Consider the following 26,579-nt stretch of genomic DNA (forward strand, 5'->3'; position numbering starts at 1 on the left):
TGTTGCAGAGATTTGGCAAAAAAACCTTATCTCGCTTAGAGTAAGCAAAAAATTTGTTAGAGACTATTTATTTGTTCGTTACCGTACAACTGAATAACCGCTTGCATAACAAGGATCACTGATAGAAAACCAAATTTACCTGGGTGCAGTTAAGGGCTCGACATTCGCAATCTGGACATTTGCTACTGTGGGCCAGCTCAGCAAACACAAGTAAGGTGCTTACTAAAGCGGCAGATATCTAAAAGATTCCGTTCGAGATGAATCAGTCTTGAAAACATTTCAGGAAAACATGATATAGAGTTTACTTGAAGAGCACTTTCCCGGGAAACGATGACGCCCGCTACCGTAAAACACGCCGGCTCATGCCCCGCAACATACGCAGCCGCCCACTCATCCTTTTTCCAGTTCATTTTTCCATGGCGCAAACACATGTCAACAACTTTTGCCATTTGTGTACCCTGTCGAAATTTGAAAATCAGAAATCCCTTTCGGCGTACAGCTGATGTATGTGTGCATCAACCCAGCACTGTGATTTTTACCTGTTCAGAAGAGTAAATGCACACAAAAGCAAGGATACTTAAGTGCCCACTGAACTTTGCTAATGCGCTCAGCGAACTTATGGGTGGCGGCTGACCATCCGAGGAATATTTGCCCTGGTCAAAGGCGTAATAAATCAGGTTCGATATTGCAGAGTAGACGCCATCAGCGGCTACAACCGAAAAGCAGTTATCCAAGCCACGGACGATGCCAACCAATTGCAAATATGATAAATAATCCTCCACGGAAACTCGCCCGCCGCTGTCGAGTTGTCGTCGAACGGTCTGCACCGTCTGCTGAATGATAAAGCTGCACGACAGCGCGATAAACACCAGAAATCCTAAGACGCTTTCTCGACCTAGGGTCGACAAAAACAGCAGCGTAATGTAAATACGGTAAACCCATTCTACGAATATTTTGTAAGATGCCGGAAGATGAGGAAACAACTGATGTTCGTAGCGGGCCAGATCGGTGGAGAACTGGCCAATCTGACGTCGATAAAAGCGGTGGCTATTTTGAGCAGTCTGGATAACCAGGAAAGCAGCCACAGCCAAGACCAGCATATATTTTTCTTTGCGTGTGATCGCGTGGCCATAATTCTGGTTAAGATCGCCGCTTAACTCCACAATTCGTTGGCTGGAATAGCACAGGAAAACCAAGCAGACGATCATCGAAATGTAATCAGCGGCATCGATAACGTGGTACACCAACAGCGTAAACCAGTTCGATATGGATGGTGCGTTGTACTTAACTTCGCTAATTAATGTGAATGAGATCGCAAAGAAATTCAGTACGATGTACGAGCACATTGCATAACGCAGTAATTTGCCTCGTGCGGACCGTTTGTCGAAGGGATAAAAGAAACAGCCGCATACTTGCAGAGATACCACCCAAATCAGAGTAACCTTGCTAATGAAACCTTTACCATGGTGCGTAGATATGGATGTGTTGGTAGAACACGGACCAGAATTTTTTATTTTGTCACACATTTTCAATAATATCACGATTATCTTTAGTCATGGGTGTATTAGAATTGCTTAATCTACAGATGTTCAAACAACAAAAGAAGAGAAAACTGAGCGCACTACTTTATAACACTCGCTAAAGTTATCTCATACGAAAGCAATAAAGCAAGCAAACCCAGTTAGGAAGTAGTGTAACTGAATTTTTGTCATCTGACAGCTCCGATATGTTGTCGTCGAGAAACTGTTGTATTGTCAGCGGTGCGTGACACTTGCACAACCAATTGCACTCAACTGGTTTCAACTTTCAAGTTGCGGGATGGACAGGTTCAAAATTTAACGGATCGGCTTTGCTGTCAAAGCAGCAATCTGACAGATTGCTCTGTCACTGTTTCGGATGAGCTGTTTCAAAGTTTAATATGGCCGGCGGTGAATCTTGGATCCGGACGTGGATTTCGATTACTCGTACTCGGACTAAGAAAGAATAAAACCTAAAAAACCTAAGGAAACGTAAGAAAATCTATGAAAACCTAAGAAATCCAACAGCATGAAACCTAAGAAACATACAAAACCGACAAAAAATAAGAAAACGTAATCCATGTTATGCAGTCAAAGTTAGGTGATCCAGGTCCAAGTTTGGGTAAATCAAAGTCTAATCCAAATTTCAGCGCAGGCTATTTAAAGCTGGTGTTTGCCATGTTGCCACAGCTAGAGTGACGTTAGCTTTTAGGCGATCTGCCGCAGTTTCTGCCTTATCAGTGACTTTTCCTCCTTTTTGAAACCGGATGTTCCCTAAATTGTTCAGGGTGAAGCTTATCGCGATTGTTTACAGTTTGACATTTCTTAGGTTTGTTACGTCACTAGCCTCTAAAACACCTACAGCAAACCAAGTTTGAAATACGGGAGAAAAATAACAGGCATAGCCTAAGCGGTTCGAAATTTATCTTGCAGTTTAAAAGAAATGCCAAAAATCCGATGCAACGTGAGATGAAATAACACCGTCAAACTTCTATCAATTACGCATAAAAAACTGTTGAATTTTCCGTCACAATTTATTGGCGTTGTTTTGGCGTTGTTTCGGAGTGGAGGAAGTCCACTCATGTCCACGGGCTTTTCGGTCGTGAGCGAAGCGAATTTGTAATGTCGATCTTTTCAGATGGTCTGCAGCACCCTAATCGTAATAATTCTTTTGTCAATATGGTTATACGTTATTCACCGGCTTACACACACACCCATTAAGCCATACAAGCCACTGTAAGGCAGAAATATAGGAAAATTAAAGATTTATTTTAGGTACTTTGTGAATTTTTTTAGTAGGCCTCACTCTGTAGCAATGTCTCAATGAATATTCATCAGGGTTCGCTTATTAGGCCGCGGAAGAATATGCAACAGAGCCAATATAGTGCGGGAAGTACGTACCTGGTTGCAGTTGATGGCTGCGCCTCCACTACATATCTGGACATTTGTTGCTGCGAGCCAGTTCAGCGAATACGAGAAGTGGGCTTATTAATGCCGCTGTCGTCTAACGAAATTTAGTTGACGTACACATATGCAAAGTGTCGGCCATGTTTGCTCATCGAGCAAAATAAACTTTTCAAGGATCACCCTCATACTACAGTACTCGTATATTCTATGGACTATGATCACTATGCTGCAATTCGGCGAAATATGTATCGGTTCAAACTGGAAGTCGATCGAGCAAATGGAACGGATAGTTTTACAGTCTGCAACCGCCACGCGAAAATGACGACCGATCAGAAGAAAATTATGTATGAGGAGTGATAATATGGACAGTGCAAGGCAATTAATTCGTGCAATGTAGTGTTGCCAATAATCTGAAATTTGACAGCAAGATTTTGTGAAAAGGGAAGAAGCTTCCGAGCTGTTCCAAAGAAGAAGTTGGTTGCTATCATCAAATTTGTCGATAACTCCAACCGCTTTTAAATTAATAAAATTAACATGGACAGTTTGTTGCAAAAATTGACTTCTAACTCACAACTCATACGTGTTTCGGTGACTGACAATTATGAGCAGTTTACTTAAGGATAAATGGAAACGGTCACCTGGAAAGCACTTTCCCGGGTTACAATGACACCGGCCACGGTAAAACATGCCAGATCGGGATGCGGTACCGAAACACATAAGGCTGTCCACTCTTCTTCATTCCACTCAAGTTTTCCTGGACGCAAGCACATGTCGACAATTTGCGCCATTTCCGTGCCCCGTTAGAGATCACACGAAACTATTTAACACACCCCTTTCCAGTTCTGCTAGGGAACTGTAATTTCTTTACCTGTTTAGCCGAATAAATACAGACAACAGCGAGTACACACAAATGCAAACAGAGTACAACTAATGTGACTAACAGTGATACTGGTGGCGCCTGACCATCCGAAGAATATTTCCCTACGTTAAAAGCATATAAATCAGATGTGATATTGCGGAATACACGCGATCCGCTGCCATAACGGAGAAGCAGTTGTCCAAGCCGCGGACAATACAAATCAATTCCAGGTGTGTCAAGAAACCTTCCACCAAAACATGCCCACATCTGATAAGCTTGCTGTCGTGTGTCCAGCACCGTCCGACGAACGATTACGCTACACGATAGCGCCACAACCACCAGAAACCCAGTGAACTTTCTCGACCCAAGTTCGATAGAAAGATTAGCAGGCTGTAAATACGATAACCCTACTCTATACACTGTGCACTCGATGCCGGAGTACTGGGAAAGAATTTCTGTTTATTGTTGATGAAATCGGCCGGAAATCCGCCGATAAGCCGTCGATAAAACCGGTAGCCATGATATGCAGCTTGAACTAGCATAAAACTGACCATGACCACGACCAGAATGCGTTTCTCTTGGCGAACAATCTTGTAACCGTAGTTTTGGTCAAGGTCGCCGATTAAATGCAGAATTCGTTGGCTGGTGATGCACAAGAAAATGATACATAATATCTTGAAAATATAACCACATGCATCGATCACGTTGTATATGAGCAACGTAAACCAGTTGGAAGCAGCCGGTGCGTTGTACCTTATTTCTTCCATCGCCGAGAACGAAATTGCAATAATAACCAATGCAAGGTATACAGCTTAGGACTAAAAAGACGAATAACACCATACCCAGATATCCTTACGCATGTGGCAAGTGCAGTTGTACGACAACCGGATATTTTAGCTGCGTCGTACAGCGCACTGCGCCGCATGCGTTCGGAATGCTGTGGGTGGGATTATGCGTCTTTTTTGTCCTAAGCTGTATGTTCGTCGTACAACGCAATACTTTTCCTCGTGTTGAACTCTTGTCAAATGGAAAGGAAAAACAGCCGCAGATTTGCAAGAACATTACCCAAAACATGGTGACCTTCCTAATGAAACCTTTATTTCCATGTTTGATAGATGCGCCTTTATCCAAAGCGCCAGACATCTTTTAGGCGAACGTTTTCAGCAGTACGGTACCTGTTTTGCGAAGTTATTAATTTTACAGCAAATCTAGTAAAGACTTTAGAAGAACACACCGGTTACCGGTACTGAAGAGCGTTGTAAAATTTTTCACGACTGATTACTAAGGGCACTCGGTTTGGCATTAGGCAAACTAAATCTGCAAACTAAATCTGCTGAAGTGGACAAGGTGTTTTCGAATGTTGTCGTACGAGAGTCGGCAGAGCTGAGGGACGCGCAAAGTACACAAAACAGACTCCCACTCCATTTGTTTAACTAAGGGGAGAAGATCAGTTGATAGGGGTAAGAACTTATGGGTACCATGACTACGTAATACCGTCTGCCAAGGCAGCAGGCTACTCGTATTCCAACATTTGGTGAAATGTTTAGATTTTTTGAATTAAACTTGTAACTGGAATCGACTTTAGAACCGAATTTCGTCATCATATTAGAATTTCATTGAGCAGTAAAACTCACTTGATGAATTGGTGATTGGGAATATTCAGTTACGCCAGTACATACAAAGCTTACAGCAGGTTAGACGAATACAAAAACAGTTAACAGTTACGGACGGTTAAACAGTTTGTATTATTTTAGATGACAAGACTAGTGAATTAGTACGAACTGCAAATTAAAAGCACGAATCGTGTCCGTCGAGAAATAACGCTAAATAAATAAGGCTGAGTTACTGATCTAAACGCGTGACTCCGCCAAATGGAGCGGATGCATGGACGATTGCCAAGAACCATTTAAAACAACAAGCGGCAGTATGCAGTATCCATTCCATCAGACCTTCTCGCATTATGGCATGGAAAACAATTGAGGAAGGAGCCTTAAAGTTTAAGGTGATACCTGGCTGCAGTTAGTGCTGAATTCACAATCCGGACATTTATGACCACTGGCCAGCTCGGCGAAAACAAGAAGCGTGCTGATCAGAGCAGCGCCCATCTACTCGAAATGGGTTGAAAAGATAAGTCTTCCACAGCAATTACAAAAAATACTCCTTCAACCGCGCCAGATGCATTCATACCCAAGCTTTTACGCAGACTATACAAGTATTGTTTACGATTTTCGTGTACAGTAATCACGCAGTAGTTCAGTACTTTACTTACCTGAAACGCGCTTTCCCGAGTTACGATGATCCCTGCAACGGTGAAGCATGCCGGATCTCGTTGTTGGCCAGCAGCAAGTACCGCGGTCCACTCATCTTTCTTCCATTTTACTTTGCCCAGCCGAAAACAAGTACCGACAACTTCCGCCAACTCTGTACCCTGTCCCAATAGATATAACAATGCCCATCGAAATTTAAACTGTTATCATATTTTACCATTATGCGGAAACGTCCAGTTTCTTTTACCTGCTCTGTGGAATGCATGCAAACAGCGGCAAGGATGCATAAGTGGAGCCAAAACATAGCTAGCGCTGCTACCGATTCCGCCGCTGGCGAGTGACCATCCGACGAGTCCTTGCCCAATTCGAACGCGTAATAAATCAGGTTACATATGGCAGAATAGACCCGGTCAGCTGCAATAACCGAGAAGCAGTCATCCAGGTTGCGAATGATGCGAATCAACCGTAACTGCGCTAAATATTCCTCCATCGAAAGGATTTCACCACCGATGAGTTTACGTCGAATATCCGAAACCGTCCGTCGGACAATAATGCTACACGACATCGCGATGAACGCTAGGAAACACAGCAGATTTTCTCGTCCAACGCTCAATAGATAAAGTAGCATGTAGTACATGCGAATCGTCCATTCCGTGAGCAAGGCGTCGCTCTCCGGAATGTTGAGAAAATAGCGTCTTCTGTAAGTAGCGAGATCCGTGGGAAAATAACTGAACTGCTCTTGGTAAAATCGGTATCCATTTCGCAGTGCCATGATGAAAACGTAACCAACCATAGAAGCGACAATCATACAGCGCTCTTTCAGTGTAATCATTTTGCCGTAATTCCGATCGAGGTTGCCAGTTAAATCCATGATCGGTTGGCTGACGAACCACACAAAAACTATGCACATTAATCTAATTATGAAATCCGATACGTTAATCACTAGGTACACCAGCAACGAAAACCAATTGGATAACGACGGTGCGTTGTACTTGATCTCTTCGAAAGCCCCGAAGGAAGTCGCACAGATATTCAATGTCATGTAGATGTACATAATAAATCGTATTACTTTGCCCCAGGTTGAGCGTTTGTCCAACGGATAATAAAAGCAGCCACATATCTGCAGAAATACAGCACAAAACCTGGTGATGCTCCCGATGAACTCACCCTCTGACTTCTTGTGCTGGGTCTTTAGAGTTTTCGATGAACAGAATGTTAACTCCTTACCGAATTCATCTGCGCCCGTATTATCCAACATTTTATAAACGAGTGTTTCTGACTTCAGTAACTGAATACGCTAAGCAAAATATGTGTTGGTAGCATGCTCAGCGGAAGAGATCGGATGCTTAGCCGATAAAAATGCCTCATCTTGTTCTACATTGCTGCTGAGGGAATCTATGCCGCTGGAACAGTAGGTACTCCCAAGGGAGTAAGATCCTGTGAGCTGCAGTAAAGGATCATCCGGGAAATATAAATTGAAACAACAGCAATGTGTTGCTTGGAGGCGGTAGAGAAAGCCAGGGGAATCGGATATTGTTACTTGCAGTTATCAGAAGTGTACTGACTGGCAGACGACTCAGAGGTCAAAATTTTCCCATGCGTTCAATATGTTCTGCATTTATTCAAAAATATTGCACCTGGTTTTAAAAACAGCTCGAGTACTGTACAATATATGGAGTAAAGTAAGGTATCACTTTTCTTCGCTTGTGAGCAATTTTTCATGAATTCGAACAGCTGCTTATAGAGTGCTACGTGAGACGTACCTCCATGTATCTCAAAGTACAGATAGAAGTACTACTGGAAAAGTACCAACTGAGCAGGCTATGTTCCATTCATTCGATAATAGACGCACTTTTCAGGTAACTGAAAACGATGGTTCTAGCTTCCGATGATCTGCGGAAGTTGCGGAAAATAATATTAGAAAATAATAATTTGATAAATTTCCTCAGTAATCTTTAGAAAATGGCGGCGGCAACACAAACCAGGTTGATGTCTGCGCATTCATTTGAGTGGTTATTCGCTTTTATTAATGCCAGCCATATGGCAGTCAGTTCCGCAAATACAGGCAAGTTGCTTACCGTTACAAAAACGGCACAGCCCTACTGTTCAATCAAAAACTTTTAATACAGGAGATGCGTAATGGGAATCTGTTTCCACCTTTCAAAAAGTACTCTACAGTGCCGTATGACGGTTGCGTTTGAATCTGTTTATTGCTTTTAAACTAGCAAGGTGGCTACTTGTACTCGTCTGGATTTTCCTCGTTAAGCGGCGCTTTTAGTATGGCGAAACTATGAAATACAAGAGGACAAGCTGTTAGTTTACCTGAACAGCGCACTTCTCGCATGATAACAATACGTCCGACAGTAAAACACCAGGGTTTAGTATGTTTTTCTTGAAGGTATATAGCCTTCGACTTATCGATCTACCAGGCCGATTTTTCACTCTATCACTACGAGCACCAATCTCAAGGAACACATCACTGCTATCAGCACAATACAACTGATACAAAAGCATCGTAATAATATGCAAAATCTACTACAGCTACAAGTTATCCGCAATACGGGAGCACAGGCGCTGTAGCTTTACATATTATCGTATGGCGTCGTAATACCTCCATAATTGAAATCTGCCCAAGCTTTCCAATCCAAAGATTTTAAAGGATTTATAGTACTCAGTGATTCGGAGTGACAGAACACAAGAACGTGAGCCGCATGAACAAAGGTAAAACATTGAAATTGGTGAATTTGCCGTTATCGAAGTCAGTCCAGAAGGATTCGCTCACACAGGCTAAACTCCGCCCATTGCTCGGCGAACTCTTGTCAGATAACTGACATGTTGTTTTCAGCTTCGCGTTTCCTGCGGAAGATTTTAGAAAAGTTTACAAAGTAGTAATAAACAAAAACTCCGACAACACGAACTTGAGGGATGTTTGTGCACTGTTTTGCCGGTTCTCCGCTTTTTCCACCACCAGCCAACTCCGTAAATACTAGCAAGGTGCTTATCAAAGTGGCACATGCCTATTACAAGAAACAATCTCTACTATACAAAGCGGCATGTGAATCGAAAACATACGGTACACAAAGAAAATAAACCCACACTCAAAAATTCCATGGTGGAAAATTTGCGAAATACAAATTCTGATTGACTTACGAATATTTGTCTATTTCTGACTGGCAAATTTATGATTAGTGGAAGTACGTACCTGAACAGCACCTTCTCGATTGATCATCACGCCGCCCACGGTAAAGCAGCATGGCTCGGTTTGCTTCCCACGAAGATACATGGTCGTCCACTCATCGTTTGTCCAATGTTTCTCCCATGCGCAAAGACATTTCAGCTACGTCATCGAGATTTTGACCCTAAGAAGACCAACCACAGTGTTTCACGCAAAGACAGCGCCTAAACATATTTTCTGAGTTTTCTCGAAGTACCTGTTCAGTAGAATACGCACAGATAGTGGTCAATATGCAAAACGAAAATGTGTATGTCGTTAGTGTAGCAATATTTTCTAAAGGGGGCTGCTGTTCCGCGGGGTATCGGCTGCAGTCAAGCGTAAGGACAATTGCGCCCGTTAATGACGCGTAACACAAAATGCCGGTAATTAGTGAAAAACAGCCACTCAGATCGTTGACGATCTTCCTCAACTGTAGCATCTGTGAATATTCTTCCAGTGGACTTTCGCCGTTGTCAGGAGGCAACTATTTAAATGCTGTGAATTTCCCCGAAGATCTTCACTACTGAGAAACGCAACAGATAATAGAAAGCCCAAAAGGATATCGCGGCAGATGTACGGCAAACATGTGCCCACAGAGTAAGCGCGAAAAATCACTTCCACATAGGATACCGGCACATTTGGGAAGTACCGCTGATGAAAGTCCGTTATTTGTTGCTCAACTGAAACATCAGATTGTTGTGTATATATGTTATAAGTTGATTTGACTGCCACAGTCAGAATGTGGACGACGAAAACGAAACCACAAGCGTACAGTCTCTTCGGAGCGATTAATCCAGACGTAATTTGGTCGAGAATCCTCAGCAACTGCAGAAATTTTCTGCTCGATAAGAATACAAGCAGCATACAAAGTAAATCGCAGATGATGTTCGATGTAGTGATTTCTTGATTCACTACGGAAGTGAACCAGTTGGAAAATTTCGCCGTAGGGTAGAACTTGACAGATTCATAAAGATAAAGCACATTCGACCCGATAACGAATGCTGTGTACAAACACATAAAAGCAAACAAAATTCCCCGTAATCGAGAACGTCGTTGCAGTGGCAAGAAAATATACCCGCCGATACGTAACAGGGTAAACCAGACCACGGTATTAGCAAAAGCGGTCCTTTCTTCGTACCCTTGCTCTCCGCAGCCGTTAGCTTCTTGGCGTGATCTTGGTGGTCAATAGCGACAACCATCTTGTTGATTTGGCAGTTATTTAGCTACTACCAACGCTCTTCCATGTAGACCGAACTGGCAGTCCATTAAAAATTTCTGCTGTTGTAGAGGTGCTTATGAAGCAATGTCCTTGCAAAATTCGAAGTCTGTTTTCTATTAACAACGGTTTCGCCCGCTCGTATCAGCTTGCAGACATTAGAGTGATCAGTGCAATCACGAACCGAAAGCTACGCAATTACGGAATGGAGTGCACTGTGGGAACTAGGAACAATTCTGCAGTGTTTGAACGGTATAATTATTATAATGTCCTGCCCGGAACCAGCACACGTAGGAATACCATAATACATTTGCAACCACCGGGATAGACAGCAGGCAAACATATCGTTACCTGTATAACCAGGGCTAAAACACAATATGATTGACATAATTTTGACATCTTCTATGAATCCTGGCAAACAATTTCTACCATCATCAATCCGCGGTACAGAGATTTGAGTTTACGCATAATCGACTGATGGGCGTAGCACCGTGGATGTTATTTGTTTTGCAGTGAGAGTGGATCGATGGTTTGAGGAATACTGAGGATACCCTGAGTTATCAAGAGTAATCTTTTCCACGACATTCTCGTCTTTGCTGTGCACTGCACTCTCTTGCGTATCGTGCCGGTAAACCGAGACAATTCTCACTGTGTGCCTTGGTTATACATAAGGAAATATGAAACAATGCTGTTCCCATGCCGCCACTCCAAACACCACACCCCCACCACGACCGCGTTGTTCAGCCGAGGATGTAGGTTTTCCCAGGTTATCGGCTAACTCCCTTCTGTTTGCACGCGGTGGCCTACAACCAATACGGACAGGATATGTGCTGTTCAGTGTTATCTGAATTGCTTGCAAACACTCTCAGAAGGCAACAAACCGCGGAATCCCTACAGCTAATCGTTAAAATTGACCCAGGTGTGACAGTAAAACCCTCGCTGCTATTTCTGTCCGACGTCCCCCCGAATCCCACAATAGGTTTTGTCCTATTTGTCTCGGCACTGTTGTTTAAAAAAAGCAGGTGTCGGTATAGAACGTCATGCGTTACCTCAAGACAGACAGCACTGGTCAAAATAACATCATCCACCACGCATGATTATGAAACGCAGCATGGTTCCGCCTATAAGGTAACCTTCCTGACATTTTCGCAGCTGAACGACTCTGTTGCTTACGGTGGCACGTTGTGTTTCGGTAAAGTGAGCGTATGGTTCATTCTCGACCGGTTCTGCTACCTGTATGTGTGATTAGAACACTCAGCGCGCGTCCATTTTTCCGATTAATTTGGATACTGCGTCTTACTGGTTAGAAAATTACAGATACGTACGTATGCAGATACGATAGGATGGCAAGGCTCGTGCAACCTTGAAATGATTTAAGTGGCTTCTCGTATTAGAAGAGCAAGATGCGCCAATGTGTCCTCTGCGGGTGTTATAACAGCTACATCAAAAGAAGTAATTGCAGAGTAATTTTTTCAATAACGGCATCAGATTAAACGAGAAAATGGATAGTGAAGTTGGAGGATGCAGTTGCGGCAAAGTTCTACTTGAGAATTTTGATCATCGGTTTCGCTTTATGCAGTAATAATTATGTAGGTTTATCTAGTAGGATATACGTTATCTAGCAGACACTGAGGTCAGAGTGTGTGTACAATATACTGTGCTACTGGACAAACAATGAACAGACAGAAAATCAGTTTATCCAACCAAAAATTTAATTTGCATTAGAACCGCTGTAATTAATGACCTTTGTGACACCACCTGCAGCACATACAAAGTATCAGTATCTAATGAATAAATTAAAAACGAACTGATCAGGTTAAGAAGCCGAACGAGTCAGTAAGCCAATGAGGAATTCGCGACGCACTTTGCGCTTATTATACTAACCTGCAAATTTCGCTAACGTGGAGTCGGAAGAGTGCGTAGTGTTGTAGCTTCAAATCACCTGTAGAACGCAATGAATAAGTGCATATAGTAGGTTTAAACGAAGACATCGATCGCTCAAACCTGGGTTGTATTTGCACCCCCTTTTCCCGCTCCTTCGCTTTTACCACCACCAGCGAGTTCCGCGAACACCAGTAAGGTGCTTATCAATGCAGCACAAGCCTGTACGGGACGAGTAGGAACATTACAATACAATGTGTGTTTTAGGAAAATCCAGGGTGCTTGAATAATTGTGATGTTCTACGTAACAAATACGGATCCAAATAATTTTACGGCTTGCGATTCCGAGAACGTGCTGTACTGTGGTGCAATATTGTACGAATTTTTAGTTAAAGTTTAAAAAAAAAACATACTGCTAATCGACTCGGGGGATTGTCAATGTACGCTTGTACGGTTATGTACCTGAACAGCTCCTTCCCGCATGATTACAACACCGCCAGCAGTATAGCAGCAAGGTTCGCTTTGCTTCCCGCGGAGATACGTGGCCGTCCACTCATCGTTCGTCCACTGCTTTTCTCCGATACGCAAGCACATTTCAGCTACGTTGGCGAGTTTTTGTCCCTTTAGACGAATAACCATTAAGGACACAGCGAGCGTTTCTCTGAAAATTCTAACCCAGAAAGAATTCAAAAAATATTCGGCATTTTCATATTTATTACCTGTTCAGTAGAGAACGCACAAATACTCGTCAACGCACAAAAAGAAAATATGTGTGTCATTAGGGCGGCAATGTTTTCCATGGGCGGCTGCTGGCCCGTAGTGTACTGACTACAGTCTAGCGTAAGAACAATGGAACCGGTTAGAGCTCCATAGCACAGTATCCCGACAATCGGCGAAAAACAGCCATTCAGATCCTTGACGACATTTCTCAGTTGTATCATTTGAGAATACTCGTGTATCGGGACAGTGTTCGCTGTGAGCAGTCCAGAATTCATGAGCACGGCAGTCATTCGAAGAGTTTCACTGGTGAGAAACATAACAGATAATACGAAGCCTAATAAGATTTCGCGGCTGACAAACGGCAGACATGTGAAGACGGTGTAAGCTCGGAAAATCACTTCCACATGAGATGCCGGCAGATTTGGTAAGTATCGTTGCCGAAAATCCGCTATTTGCTGTGAAACTGAGACGTCACATTCTAGCGTATACACAAAATACGTGGATGTAGCCGCCACACACAAAATGTGAAGAATCATGGCGAAAACACACGCGTACAGTCTCTTCGGAAGGATTAATCCAGAGGACATCTGGTCGAGAGTTTTCAGCAGCTGCAGAAATGCACGACTAGCTGAACATGCCAGCAGCATGCACAGCAAATCACAGATGATGTTTGATGTGGTGATCACTTGATTCACAACGGAGGTAAACCAGTTTGAAAAGTGTGAGGAATGGAACCGAACAGACTCGTATAGATATAGCAGGTTCGATCCAATAATGAGGGCCGCATAAATGTACGAGAAAGCACGCAAACCGGTTGTTAATTGAGACTGTTTTGGTAGCGGCGAGAAAATGTAGCCGCCGATACGCAGCAGCGCAATCCAAACAACGGTGATCTTCCACAGTGGGCCGCTCTTTAAGCTCTCGGTCTTGGTCGTCGGCGGGGCCTTAGTGAAGTCTTGCTGGTCAATGGCTAGAACCATTTTGTTGATTTTGAGGGTCATTGAACTACCGAACAAGGCTCTTTCGCGTATGGTAACGTCGATAATGGCGTACGCTACGGGTACTCTACTACGCTGTCATATGAGATTCATTGTCAGGTCCTTAGGGAACGCAGAATGCTTACCGCAACACTAGATGACCGTCTTCTATATCAACAAATTCTTGTGTTTCAGTATGTCCACGTAGTACGGATCTGTTTAAAAAAGGGAACTCGCTTACTGCACAAATGTGCGGATACTGTATTTCATCCGGATCAAACACATGAATTCTCGTCAATATGTCGGAATGATTGCTCTTAATTCCTGACGATAAAATCGGAAAGTGGTACCCGCAAGTACTGTACATAAAGTGTGTTTATTGCACGTACAAGGTTACTCAATATTTTGCCGCATCTCGGTACGGAATGCGGAGCCACTGCTTTCGCCTGAGCGGCGCACAAAAAAATGTTTTAATTAAGTCAAGCAGCGATTCGATTATGCCCAATGAGCTCATTGGATACAGCGCCCTAATCGTAATTGGCAAACATACGATATGCCACGTCATACAATTTTCAGCAGCTGTCGAAAAGTAGACATGGATGATGTCGGCATCATGTCGAAAATGTAAAATGTCCAATAAATATTAGCAACCAACTGACTGGGCGGTATAACCGTATACTGTGTAACAATATAGCAGCACCGGCACAGGTAAAGCATGCTTTAGGTTTGCTGTTGTCGCAGTTAGTCAGCTGCTTTAGCAATTCTCAGTTTGTGCAGTCTGAAAATCGATCTTTGCATTTTTATGACTATATTGTCAGCCGACATAGCACCAGTGGTTTTCCTCCTTTTGCACTTACAGTTGATCAACGATTCTGAGGGCAATTTCAGCTGTCAATCAACTGGCTCCACAGCACTCCAACATTACAATACTTGTTTGGATTATATATGTGACAACAGAGTGAACAGACCTAGGCAATGCTCTTCTTGGTATTTTACCGTTTTAGTTTCTCGTAAAATTAATGCTAGTTGATATTTGTCGGTAAAGATTGTGCCAGACATTGCCAGTAATTTGTGAGAAAATTGTTGGACCTGGTGTCGGTAATCGGAAAGCGGTCTATTCTGTCTGTTAGTAATTTGATGATCAATTGTCAGCATGTATTATACATATGGCAGCTGCTTGCGGTTTATTGATAGTTATAATTTTCCTCAGTAATTAATGAAGGGCCTCGTTCGTATATCTCATTATGTGTGTACAATACCAGAACCAGAAAAAAATCATGCGCCGAAACTTCACAAGCCCAGACCTATCACGTGGCTTACGTAGGAGTGCGAGTTCCCTGGATGGTGAGCTGAATCCCTTGCGTTTCTAGTTTGTGGCCTATAATCAATACGAGTAGTTGCTGTGTCCTCAGTATTATTTGAATTCTCAACAAATACTCCCGGAAGAAGGGGTAGCAAACCGTGTAACCCTGCACAGAATCGACGAAAAGTAAGCACGATTTTGGTGTGGGACAAAAATATTCTCGGTATTCTTCCTGTTCAAAGAACCTCCTACCACGCAGCTTTCTGAAAATCGCCTCAGCACGGTTGCGTAAGAGCACTATAAGGAAATGCCCGAAGAGAAAGTCAAAGGTGTTATGACGGATGAAGCAGTGATGGATACGAAATCGTGCATTACGCCCGATCCCGCAGCAGGGCATGGTTTTATCTGGAAAGTGAGCGTAGCATGGTTGTCCTTTCTCCAGTTATGTGGCTATTTTGTCTATCCATTGGAAAAGCGCACTGCATGCGCCATTCTAACTCGCTGCATAATGTTCGCGTACATTGCTTTCGGTACCGGTTGCGTATTATTCTGTGTGTATGATGAGACCACGCTAACACCGGCATTGTCTAGCTGGTTCACCCGCCTCTTCATCCAACTAATCAGCGCCACGGATCTGCTGTCCAATCCGTTGTGCATCGTTCTTCTATGCGTATCCAATCAGCATATTCTTCAACTAATAAACAACCTCGATCGTGTTTATGCTTCGTTAGTTACGCGAAAAGAAGCCTTCGTTTTAGCAACTGGTATGATTGCTTATGCGTCTTTTACGCTTGTGAAAAACGGTTTTCGCTTTTACGGAGAGCAAGTTGATTCCCACTTCCAGGACAGCGTCAGTTTGTATCGGGAGCAGTATTTTCCGTATTTTCCGATAGAATACGTTGAGTACATCTTTCGTGTGCAGAACGCCGTGGTTCGTCTGTCGGTTGTTGGCCGCGAAATTGTTCTCGGCTTTATAATGAGTGTAACTGTAATCTGTAGTATCATTGTGGGACGAGGCGCCAAGAAGCTGCGTGATCACCTGAGCGCTTGTGGATGTGTGCTAGTGGATGATTATTTACAGCAGCTGCACTTGATCAATCTTGTCAAGGATCTGGATAAATGCTTCGCGGTTATAGCCGCCAACCGCGTGTACGCTGCGTTGGCAAATTTAATTTATCTCTCCTTCGAATTGGGCAGAACATCACCGAACGGCCAGTCACCAGCAGCGGGGACTGTCATCGCGATAGCTGCCCACGTTATGTCATTTTGCATCATTTTTTCTGCTTGTGTATACTCTGCCGAGCAGGTACAACAATTATATTTTGACCGATCAGTTTTTGGATTAAACAAATTTTATATCACCAAATAACGAACTTTTTTTGGTTTGTAAAATTCTAAATAAATTTCATTTCTTGTTACAGGGTGCGGAAATGGCTGAAACTACTGAAATGTGCCTACACATCGGCAGAGTCCATTGGCGCAGAGAAGACTACGTCGCAGTGTATGTGCGCGGCAAACAACGCGAGCCGGCATGTTTTACATTAGCTGGGGTAGTTATCACCCGCGAACACGCTTTTGCGGTAAGGAAAACAGCGTTAGCTTCTCGATAAAAGCAGCGGATCGTGGAGTCATATTATCATTGCATTGTCGTTTTCCAGATGGCTGCCGCTTTGGCGAGTACTGTGTTGGTCTTTTCGGAGTTGGCCAGTGGCAGTCGGTCCTCCGAGGCTGTAGTCAAGGCGTTGAACTGCACACAGGTTGGTATGCAGTACGCATTCATAAACATAAACTACCTATTTCGTCTGTTGTTCCGTTTTCGACCAAAGTGAAATCGCTAATAATTATCGATTGCAGGGTATTTGACTGCATACTTCAGCTGGATAGAAAAGCAAGAAAGACCGCCTCGAATTTTCTGTGTTTATTTTATTTTATTTGTGCTTTTATTTGCTTATTTTATTTGTAAAAGATTTATTTGTGCTGATTGGACCAAATACAATCATTCTCTAGGATGCTCACGCGTGATTTCTTCTAGATCTTTATTTACTGTTTTGAAAAAATGACTTGCAAGCCATTATGTCGACTTGCATGCTTATAAATAGTGCGTTAAACATTCGGTAAGTACTTGTCGAATGCCCTATTAGAATATTTGGCAAACCGTTTCCATTTGAAACACCGGTGTGCGCTCTTATTCCCTTGAGTCAGTAGCTAGTTAAGCTCCCACACGAGTATCGTTTTCTGGGCACTGGAAGTAAAACAGTTGATGCTGTCAGTCACGTTCCGGTTTGCGCAGAAGCTTCCTTGGTATAAGGCGGCGTTATTCAGATAAGAGTAATCTACGGAGTACTACCGCGCCTGACTGAGGAGATATGCATGTCGGGAACACCTGATCACCACAAATTTCAAACTGTGTTGTATGAGTTTCTACCAATGGCAAATTAATAGATCAGGAAAATTCTAAATTCGGCGCGATGTCGAAACGAAGCCATAGCTCCGATAAGCAGCCAGTTTCCATCACCAGCACGGACGAAATGCCCGCTCCGCAAATTAAGCATGGTTTTATCTGGAAGGTCACTGCTGTTTGGGTGATCCTCTTGCAGATATGCGGATATTTTCGTATCATGATCGACAACCATCCGCGGTGTTCCATGACTCTGCGCTGTGGAATGTACGTTTATATAACGCTTATTTTCTGCGTCAAGGCCTGTACGACATATGACGGCTGGATGTATTTTGCCGACATATCTCTTTCGTCCAATTGGTTTACGGCCGTCATGATGCAGCTGGTTGCGGCATCAGACAGGATTGCCAATCTGCTGTGCATATTTCTCATGTGGTCATGCAGCAAACGGCTTCTGCATCTGATTGACAAACTGGACCAACTATACGGCTCCCTGTTGACACAGACAGAGACTCGAATCAGTATTGTTGGAATTGTGCTCTATATTGTCGTCGCTGTGTTCAAAAATGCTTATTGGTTTTATGTTGAAGAATTTGTCTGGGATCTGAACAACCGTACCAAGAAATGGAAAACCACTTATTTTTCCAGTATTCCTATCTCCGGCCTTGCCGTGGAGTGGATTGTTCGGGTCAGTTTTGCCATTCTAAACATAACATTTCTTGGTCGTGATCTCCAGCTCGGATTCGTCATTTTTATCGTGCTCATCACCGGGAAGATTGTCCACAAAACTACACTCTATCTTCGCGAACAGGCGTACCAAGATGGGTCCGTAAAGCTGGATGACTTTGTGTATCAATTACAGCTGAGCAGCGTTGTCGGCGAGCTGGATAAATGCTTGAGGTTGATAACCGGTGTCTGTTGCTACGCGGCTTTCGTGGGATTAATTGGCAAAACGTTCGAAGCTAGCTGGCACCCACCTGGACAGCTGCCCGAATTTGAAGTGGTCCTCGCATTACTGACGTACATGCTGTACCTTGGTACCCTGACGGCTGCGTGTGTCTACTCCACTGAACAGGTTAAGTAAAGTTTTGAATTAACCATATGTGAATTTGAATTGCGACTGTTCAGTTACGAAAAAGGGTTCTACAAAATTTGCTTCTAGGGAAAGAAATTGGCTGAGGTGACAAATAAGTGCGTCCATCTGGGAAGAACCGAATGGAAGAGAGAGGAATGGACTAAGATATACCTTCGTCTTGCGCAAGATGAAGCAAATTGTTTCACTGTAGCCGGTGTTATCGTTACTCGGGAAAGCGCTTTCCAAGTAGGCCTAAATTTGTTTTGTGCACATTCTGGATTGCTATGAAAACAGGAAACCCGCAGTTTTAGTCTTCTAAGTACGAATACTATAAAAGTAAAGCACGATCATATAAATTTGTTGATCATTTTAGACAGCTGCAGCATTGGCAAGCGCGTTGCTGGTCTTTGCAGAGCTGGCCAGCGGGAAAAAGAGCACGGAATTTGGAAAACTTACATCAGGAAATACCACTCAGCTTTTTTAAAGCCACAACGCTCCTATAAACGCTCTGTTCTGAAAAATGGTTGACAGAGCTCGCCTGTATAAAAGTATATTATATTCGCCCCAGTGGCCTGGATTTCAACGAATACTACCGGAAAAAAAATCGCTTGATTGTCGTGTATGCATAAAAGTAGTAGTGGATGCACGCATTTTTAGCGACGTACAGGAAACACAAGCAGCGGTCTTACGTTCGATTGTTAGTCATGCAGTTTTCTTTTATATAATATGCCTAAGATTGTATGCATTTAAAAACCAAACATTGGGCGGGTTGTTTCTTTTTTTACTTTTTTGGTGGTACCATGGTACACCGGGGCAAAGCGAAGCACTACGCTTTGCTGTGCGAGTTCTATAAAAAAAAACGAGCGCCTCCACCTAGTGCTATCTTGAAAAGCTTCTATGGCGCGACACTTTGTAGCTTTACCATAAGCTTTACGTAGTAAACTTGATAAAGAAACACAGTGACGGTTAGGCCGAAACTGTATTTATTTTCCGGGTGAAGTTAATACACAACGGCGGCCACAAGGACGGAGAATTTTTATTCTGGTAAGCGCACAAAGGCAGAAAATAAAATTATAGAGATGGATATGTCGAAAGTGTCATGAAAACAATTACAAAGGGATCAAAATTCTAGCGTTTAGCATAGAAGTATTCGGTGCGGTTTGCCGTAAACATCTATGTTAAACGCAGAAAAAGCTTATCTCTGGTTTCCATAGAGCGCTTTGCTTGTAATCTACGAGGGTCACTCAGAAAGTAATGATAATCGGTATCAGTAAATAATCATATAATTATGAACTAATTTTTTAAAAACTGTAGCATTCATAACTAGATCATAGGGCAATGGCCGTGGCCATACCGCCTACGGTTGGCGACTGGCATGCATCTATGCGCAGTCGAGTCGAGCTGTTCACTGCACTAGTCATTAAACATGGCTAATTTAACGAAGCGCGACTTTCGTGCTATCATCTTAGAAAAATTTTTAGAAAAGAAAAGCGCGCGCAGTTGTCATGCTGAGTTGAAAAGTTTGCACCCTGATTCTTCTCCTTCTTATCCTACTGTTGCGCGTTGGTTCCAGCGATTTCGCACTGAGCATTTTGACCTCGACGATGGTGCCAGAACTGGAAGACCTCCTACAGCGACCACGGCGAAGAACTCGGACGCAGTGAGAGAGCTGATCGAACACGATCCCCATATTACCGTCAGACAGATAGCAGAAGAACTGCAGATATCGGAGGGAACGGTTTGTGGGATAGTACGCAGTGAGCTTGGTCTGCGCAAGGTTTGTCAGCGATGGGTCCTCATTTATTAACTCCTGCCCAGATGGAAGTCCGCGTCGAATTGGCCCAGAACATCTTTGACGTTATTTCGACCGAACGCAAATATGACGTGTACACAGAGGATGAATCCTGGTTTTCATACTATGATCCCCTAACGAAGCAGCAGAATCAAGTTTGGATCGGAAACGACGACCCCACCCCACTAGTGTCAAGCGTTCCAGGAGTACCCGTAAGCTGATGTACGCTTTTATTTCCAGCAGGCGTGGCATTTTTTCTGAAATCGGCTCTACGGCGTGGCACAACACTGAATTCACAGTGGTACTGCGCAAATGTTCTTCAGCCTTTCTTTGATAAGTTCAGAAAAAGAGACCCCAAAGCCGCGTAAGGAAGATCATTTATCACCATGATAATGCACGTCCCCATACATCGAATGCCACAATGAATTTTATCTCGGCATCGCGAATGAAAATCCTCCCGCATCCACCATACTCGCCTGACCTGGCACCTCACGACTTCAAGATTTTCCCAACGTTGAAGAAATTGTTACGTGGTAAAAAAGTTTGAAAATGATGAAGAACTGGAAGAAAATATCAATACAGCGATCTTTAATTTACCACCTAATTTCTTTTCGAAAATGTTTGATGAGTGGCAGACTAGATGTTTGCGTTGCATAGAGATGAAGGGGCAGTATTTTGAGAAAATACGAGGAAAGCGCTGATGCAATAAAAAATCGTGCGATAGTTATCATTACTTTCTGAGTGACCCTCGTACTTGTAAACTACGCTAACACAGAATTACCAACTGATGATTATTGGTTAGGCCAGAGATCTGGAGCTGAGAAAATACGTGTGGTGGCATAGGGTGACCGGCATCTAACACACCACTCCAGTGCGCTACTATTTTTTGTAAGTGTTTTCCTATATTTCCATATCCGGTTCCAGGAGTGTTTCTCACAGAATTAGGCAAAATTAAATAACTGAAATAAAATACAAGTATCCTTTACGATATGCGCTTTTGGTAATAGTGCATTACGATCTGTAGAGTTCGGTAAATGATGCTGAACTATCCGCACGTATGTAGTTTCTTTCGGCGGAATGTGTTTGTAAAAGTGCCCTTTTCTAGCAGAACGCTGTGCGCGAATATTCCCATGAGTCTGTATATGACTTCTGCCCCTAGCGGAACATGAACCTCTGGCGGTATGTAGCGATCTAAGTAAACCTACTGTTTCTATCGAGAGCTTTCCGGGTGATGATCTAATTTTGTTGAGCAATGAAAATATGACGCCAAAACAAATCTTGGAATAAGTACCGCGACTAATTGAGGACATCTCTTCCAGCAATTGCGGAAACCGAGGCACTGTTAGAATTCCACAACAGCATGGTTTAGTGATTTTAGCGGCTACTGGGATCTAGCGCTGGAAAACCGGGAAACGGCTAAATTATAGACGATTTGAGTGCGCAGCAGATGTTCGGCTACAGCGTCGGTTTTTATGGCAAGTGTGGATGGAATGACTGTTCCGCAAAATAAGCACGGTGTTTTCTGGAAGGTCACCAATATCTGGGTGTCCTTCCTGCAGGTATGCGGGTACTTTCCTATCGTGCTTCACAAACGTCCGCGATGGTCACTTTTACTGCGCTGCATATTGTACATTTACATAACACTTGTTCTCTGCATTAATGCATGTACGATATGCGGTAACGGATGGACGGTTTATTTTGTACTCTGGCAGTCGTCCGATTGGTTTACCGCGATTTTCATGCAGCTCATCGATTCGTCGGAAGTGGTGACCAATCTGCTGTGCATCTTCTTCATGTTATCATGCAGCGAGCGTTTTCTAGAACTAAGTGGTAATTTGGACCGGCTGTACGGATCCTTAGTGTCGCAAAAAGAATCACGAATCAGTATTGCTGGAACGGTGGTTTATATCACCGTGGCTCTGTTCAAAAACTCTTATTGGTTTTATGTCAAGCAGTTCTATATCATCCGGGATCTACACGATAGCATTGATGAATGGGCTTCCACTTATTTCCACAGTATTCCGGTCTCAAGGATCTTCATCGAATGGTCCGTGCGGGCTAGCTTTGCCATTATGGACCTAACGTTTCTCGGGCACGATCTTCAACTAGGTGTCGTTATTTTCGTCATTTTTATTACCGCCAGCATTGTCCGCAGAACCGCGATCAACCTCCGCGAACAACTGTTCCGCAACGAATTTGTAACGTTGGATCAGTACGTACATCAATCACAGTTGACCGGCAGCACTGGTGACCTGGATAAGTGTTTGAGGCTAATAATCAGTGTTCACAGCTTTACGGCTTTTGTGGGAATAATCGGGAAGACGTTCCAAGCTGGCTTGGTTGCGCCGGGTCAACTACCGCAGCCAGAACTGATCATTGGGTTACTGACGCACATCTTGTTCTTGAGTGTTCTAACGGCTGCTTGCGTGTATTCCAATGAACAGGTTCGGCAAAATCGTGGACTAATTATTTTCTGGTACGGCTATTTTATAAAACAATTTCATTGTGCTCTGAAATTTTACACCAGGGAAAGAAACTGTCCGAGGTCGCCGACAAATGCTTCTACTTGGGAAAAGCCAAATGGAAACGAGAGGAATGGACTGCGGTGTTCATTCGGCATAGGTCATGCGACGTACAGTGTTTCACTTTAGCTGGGATTGTCATTACTCGTGAAAGCGCTCTCCAGGTGGGTCAATCATTGTCAACGCGTACGTTGCTCTGTAAAAATACTGGAAAGATAAATTACTGTAAAGTGCGAAAGTGCAAAAAAATCATATTTTTAGACAGCTGCAGCGCTAGCTAGCGCGTTGTTGGTGTTTGCGGGGCTGGCTCGTGTGGAAAAAAGCGCCGAGTGTGGAAAAATTGCGCCAGCTAATATTACCCAGGATCGCTATATTCAGAACTTTCCGTGAAACAAAGCTACCGGTCTGTACATACTTATATCCGTAAATCGGTCTGCAGTTTTCCTGTGAATCATGCACTGTTTACAGACGACCTGAATGGTAACTTATTTCCATGAGTATAAATCGCATGGGCGATGGCAACGGAATTTGCACTGGTATAAATAACACTTAGCACATTTGTTCCAGGCTCCGAGGTTCCCTAAAGATTTCCCGTCTTTCGTCTTTCGCTTCCCACGTAAAAGTCTAGACTATCCAACTGGTCAGTGAGCTAGTCACTAGTGCAGTAGTACTGCAAGCATCGCTAACTTCTCAAAATTCATTCATCAGAATTTTCGATAACTACGAAATTTCGCGTGACTGTACTCTAAGGACGCGCTTTTAATCGCATATGTTTATTCGGTGCGTTAATTAAAGTTTACATTTTCCCACTGCATGGAAAAATTCCCTTGTGTCTCTGGATCGCTGTCATCATTCCAGCACTCAATTCCTTAAAGTGCTTGACATTACTAAATGAGTATCAGTTCCACTGCGCTGCAGAACACTTTATTCTTCAACCAAGTACGGTATTTGCGTAAACAGTATTACAAAGCTACGTTTTCAAGGGAAATCCAGTAAACCAGAACGGCACGATACGCGAAATGTCGGCATTAAATGAGAAGCACTTATTCACTTTCTTTACTAACAACTTGGATACTCGTACAATGCAGACAGCGCGCAATAATGACGGTTTCGTCAGGAAGATAACGGGAATTTGGATTACGCTCTTGCAGATGTGTGGATACTTTCCCGTTGCATACACAACTCATTTAATATGGTCGAAGTGCATCCGCTCCGCAATGGGCGTGTATATAGGGTTGATAGTATGCGCTGAAATTTACTATATGTACGGCGACTGGACATTTTATTCTACACTGTCGCAGTCTTCCAATTGGTTCACATCTGTAATGATGCAGATTATGGATGTTTCCGAAATATTCTGCAACCTGGTGTGCATGTTTCTCATGTGGTCATCAAGCAAAGCAGTTCTCCAATTGCTCAGCGACCTTGACCCCTTTTGCGGTTTCCTGACTAACCGAAGAGACGCAGTTCTGTGCATTAGTGGAATGTTGGTGTATATTGTAACCGCTGTCTTCAAGAACTCTTACACGTTATACATGAAGGAAACAGTGTTTATTACGCACGAAAAAATCGGTGAATTCAGAAATGCTTTTTTCACGATTCCGCTTCCGGACGCTGCAATTGAATGGATTGTACGTATAAGCCTCGGCGTTATCGGTCTACCGTTCTTGGGTCGTGATCTGCTGCTGGGTTTCCTGATTTTTGTAATTCTGATCACCGGCAATATGGTGCAACAAGGATCGTTGGATCTGCGTGCTCAACTTGCGAAAAGCGAATCCGTGAGCATGGAGGACTATTTGCGTCAGTCTCGGTTAACCGGCATCGTTCGAGATCTGGATAAGCACTTGTCAATGGTAGCGGGAATCCGCTGTTATATTGCAGTCGTGGGGCTTATCGGTCGGACATTCGACGCTAGTTCGCATCCGGCTGGTCAAGCGCCCAAGACAGAACTTGCTGTGGCAATGGCAGCGTATGCTTTTTACTTGAGTCTTCTCGCCGCTGGTTGCGTGTACTCAACTGAGCAGGTAAATAAAATGTTTTAAGCTTCAATGAAGCTGTTTTGCTGGTACATGTGCCGATAAAATCTTACCGACGAATTTTGGTGATTGAAGTGGGATAATATGCCATACATGTTACTGCAGGGCATAAAATCGGTTGCCGTAACAAGAAAGTGTCTCCATGTCGGAAAACGGGTCTGGAAGAGAAACGAGTGGATGGCGGTTTTCTGTAGTGACGATTATGACGAATTGCACTGTTTTACCTTGGCTGGGGTCGTCGTCACACGAGACAGCGCTTTTCAGGTAACGAAAACAGCTTCCTGCCCTTTTGGAATTTCGGTTACTTAAAACTCAAACTTTCATCGAGATACAAGAGATTAAAAAGTTGAAAACCATTGTGCAGAAACAATAAATTACGAGTATATGTATGTAAAAAGTTTATTTTTGTCATACTGCAGTACCTACAAAGTAGTAGAGCACACCTTACGACTATGTCTGATTTTAACGGTTTTTCGGATACTGTAAGTTCTATTATTCTTTGACGTCGGAGCAATAACGTTCTGTATTTGAATTGCTCAGACGGCAGCAGCGTTAGTTAGCGCGCTGCTGGTATTTGCGGAGCGGATGCGAACCGGTAAACCACGGATGCGAAGTGAACGGCAGCTATGTGGTAATAATTTCTTCACATGGGCGTCGGCTTGTCCACCGACACGGTAATTTTACAGCTTGTTACTGTTTTGCTGCTTGTGCATGAATTGTTATTTATATTTCTAGATTTGCTGTTTTCGGTGATACTCTTCGATCTGTTGAAAATCGTTACTCGTACATCAAAACAAATTTACAGTAAAATTGATTTTCATTTTAAGTCAAATTAATTTTTTATTTATTTAATTTACATTAGAAAAACTACTTTACTATATAATTCTCGATTGCACGTTGCAGTCTTTTATCGCTTTTGCCTTGAAAGCAAAAGCACATTTACTTGTCAATTAACGTTGTGTACACGGTTGCGGGCAATAATATCTAAGGTCACAGAGATGCTGAATGGTCTTTCTCATTCTTTAAAAAGCCCTAGAATTTCGCAGGAATCGCTTTAAACTTGCTAAAAACAACAGCACGCAACAAGAATGTACGAAAATAGCGCTGTGCGCAACACATTTTGTTTACTTACCGACTCGTTATGCGCAAGTCCCAAATTTTGTGTACACGCCGCAAGTTTGCTGACGTTGAACAGCTCCGCAAACACTAGCAGGGTAATCAGGAGAGCAGCACCAACCTGGCGGAATTTGCAATGTGTTTTAATCCCACGCAATACTTCTAACGCATCGGGCACGCGGAGTTAATACAATCGTGAGTTTATGCATTATAATGGCAGCTATTTTTTGAATCCACTGTACCGATACCTGTACACTTAGTTGCCGTGTGACGATAATT

At 43.2% G+C, this 26,579-nt stretch overlaps 1 protein-coding gene across 1 annotated transcript; it reads right to left on the bottom strand.

Moving 5' to 3' along the window:
* Nucleotides 1-12,137: 12,137 nt before the first annotated feature.
* LOC129592568 (uncharacterized) lies at nt 12,138-13,731 on the bottom strand. Its single transcript, XM_055488635.1, has 5 exons — nt 13,081-13,731; nt 12,824-12,982; nt 12,485-12,583; nt 12,365-12,422; nt 12,138-12,238 (listed from the first exon to the last, which is right to left on the bottom strand). The coding sequence occupies exons 1-4, from the start codon at nt 13,726-13,728 to the stop codon at nt 12,414-12,416; spliced, it is 915 nt and encodes a 304-aa protein (XP_055344610.1). The 5' UTR covers nt 13,729-13,731; the 3' UTR covers nt 12,138-12,238; nt 12,365-12,413.
* Nucleotides 13,732-26,579: the final 12,848 nt, after the last annotated feature.

The sequence above is a fragment of the Paramacrobiotus metropolitanus genome, unplaced genomic scaffold, assembly GCF_019649055.1.
Source record: "Paramacrobiotus metropolitanus isolate TYO unplaced genomic scaffold, Prichtersi_v1.0 Parri_scaffold0000053, whole genome shotgun sequence".
Taxonomy (NCBI): Eukaryota; Metazoa; Tardigrada; class Eutardigrada; order Parachela; family Macrobiotidae; genus Paramacrobiotus; species Paramacrobiotus metropolitanus.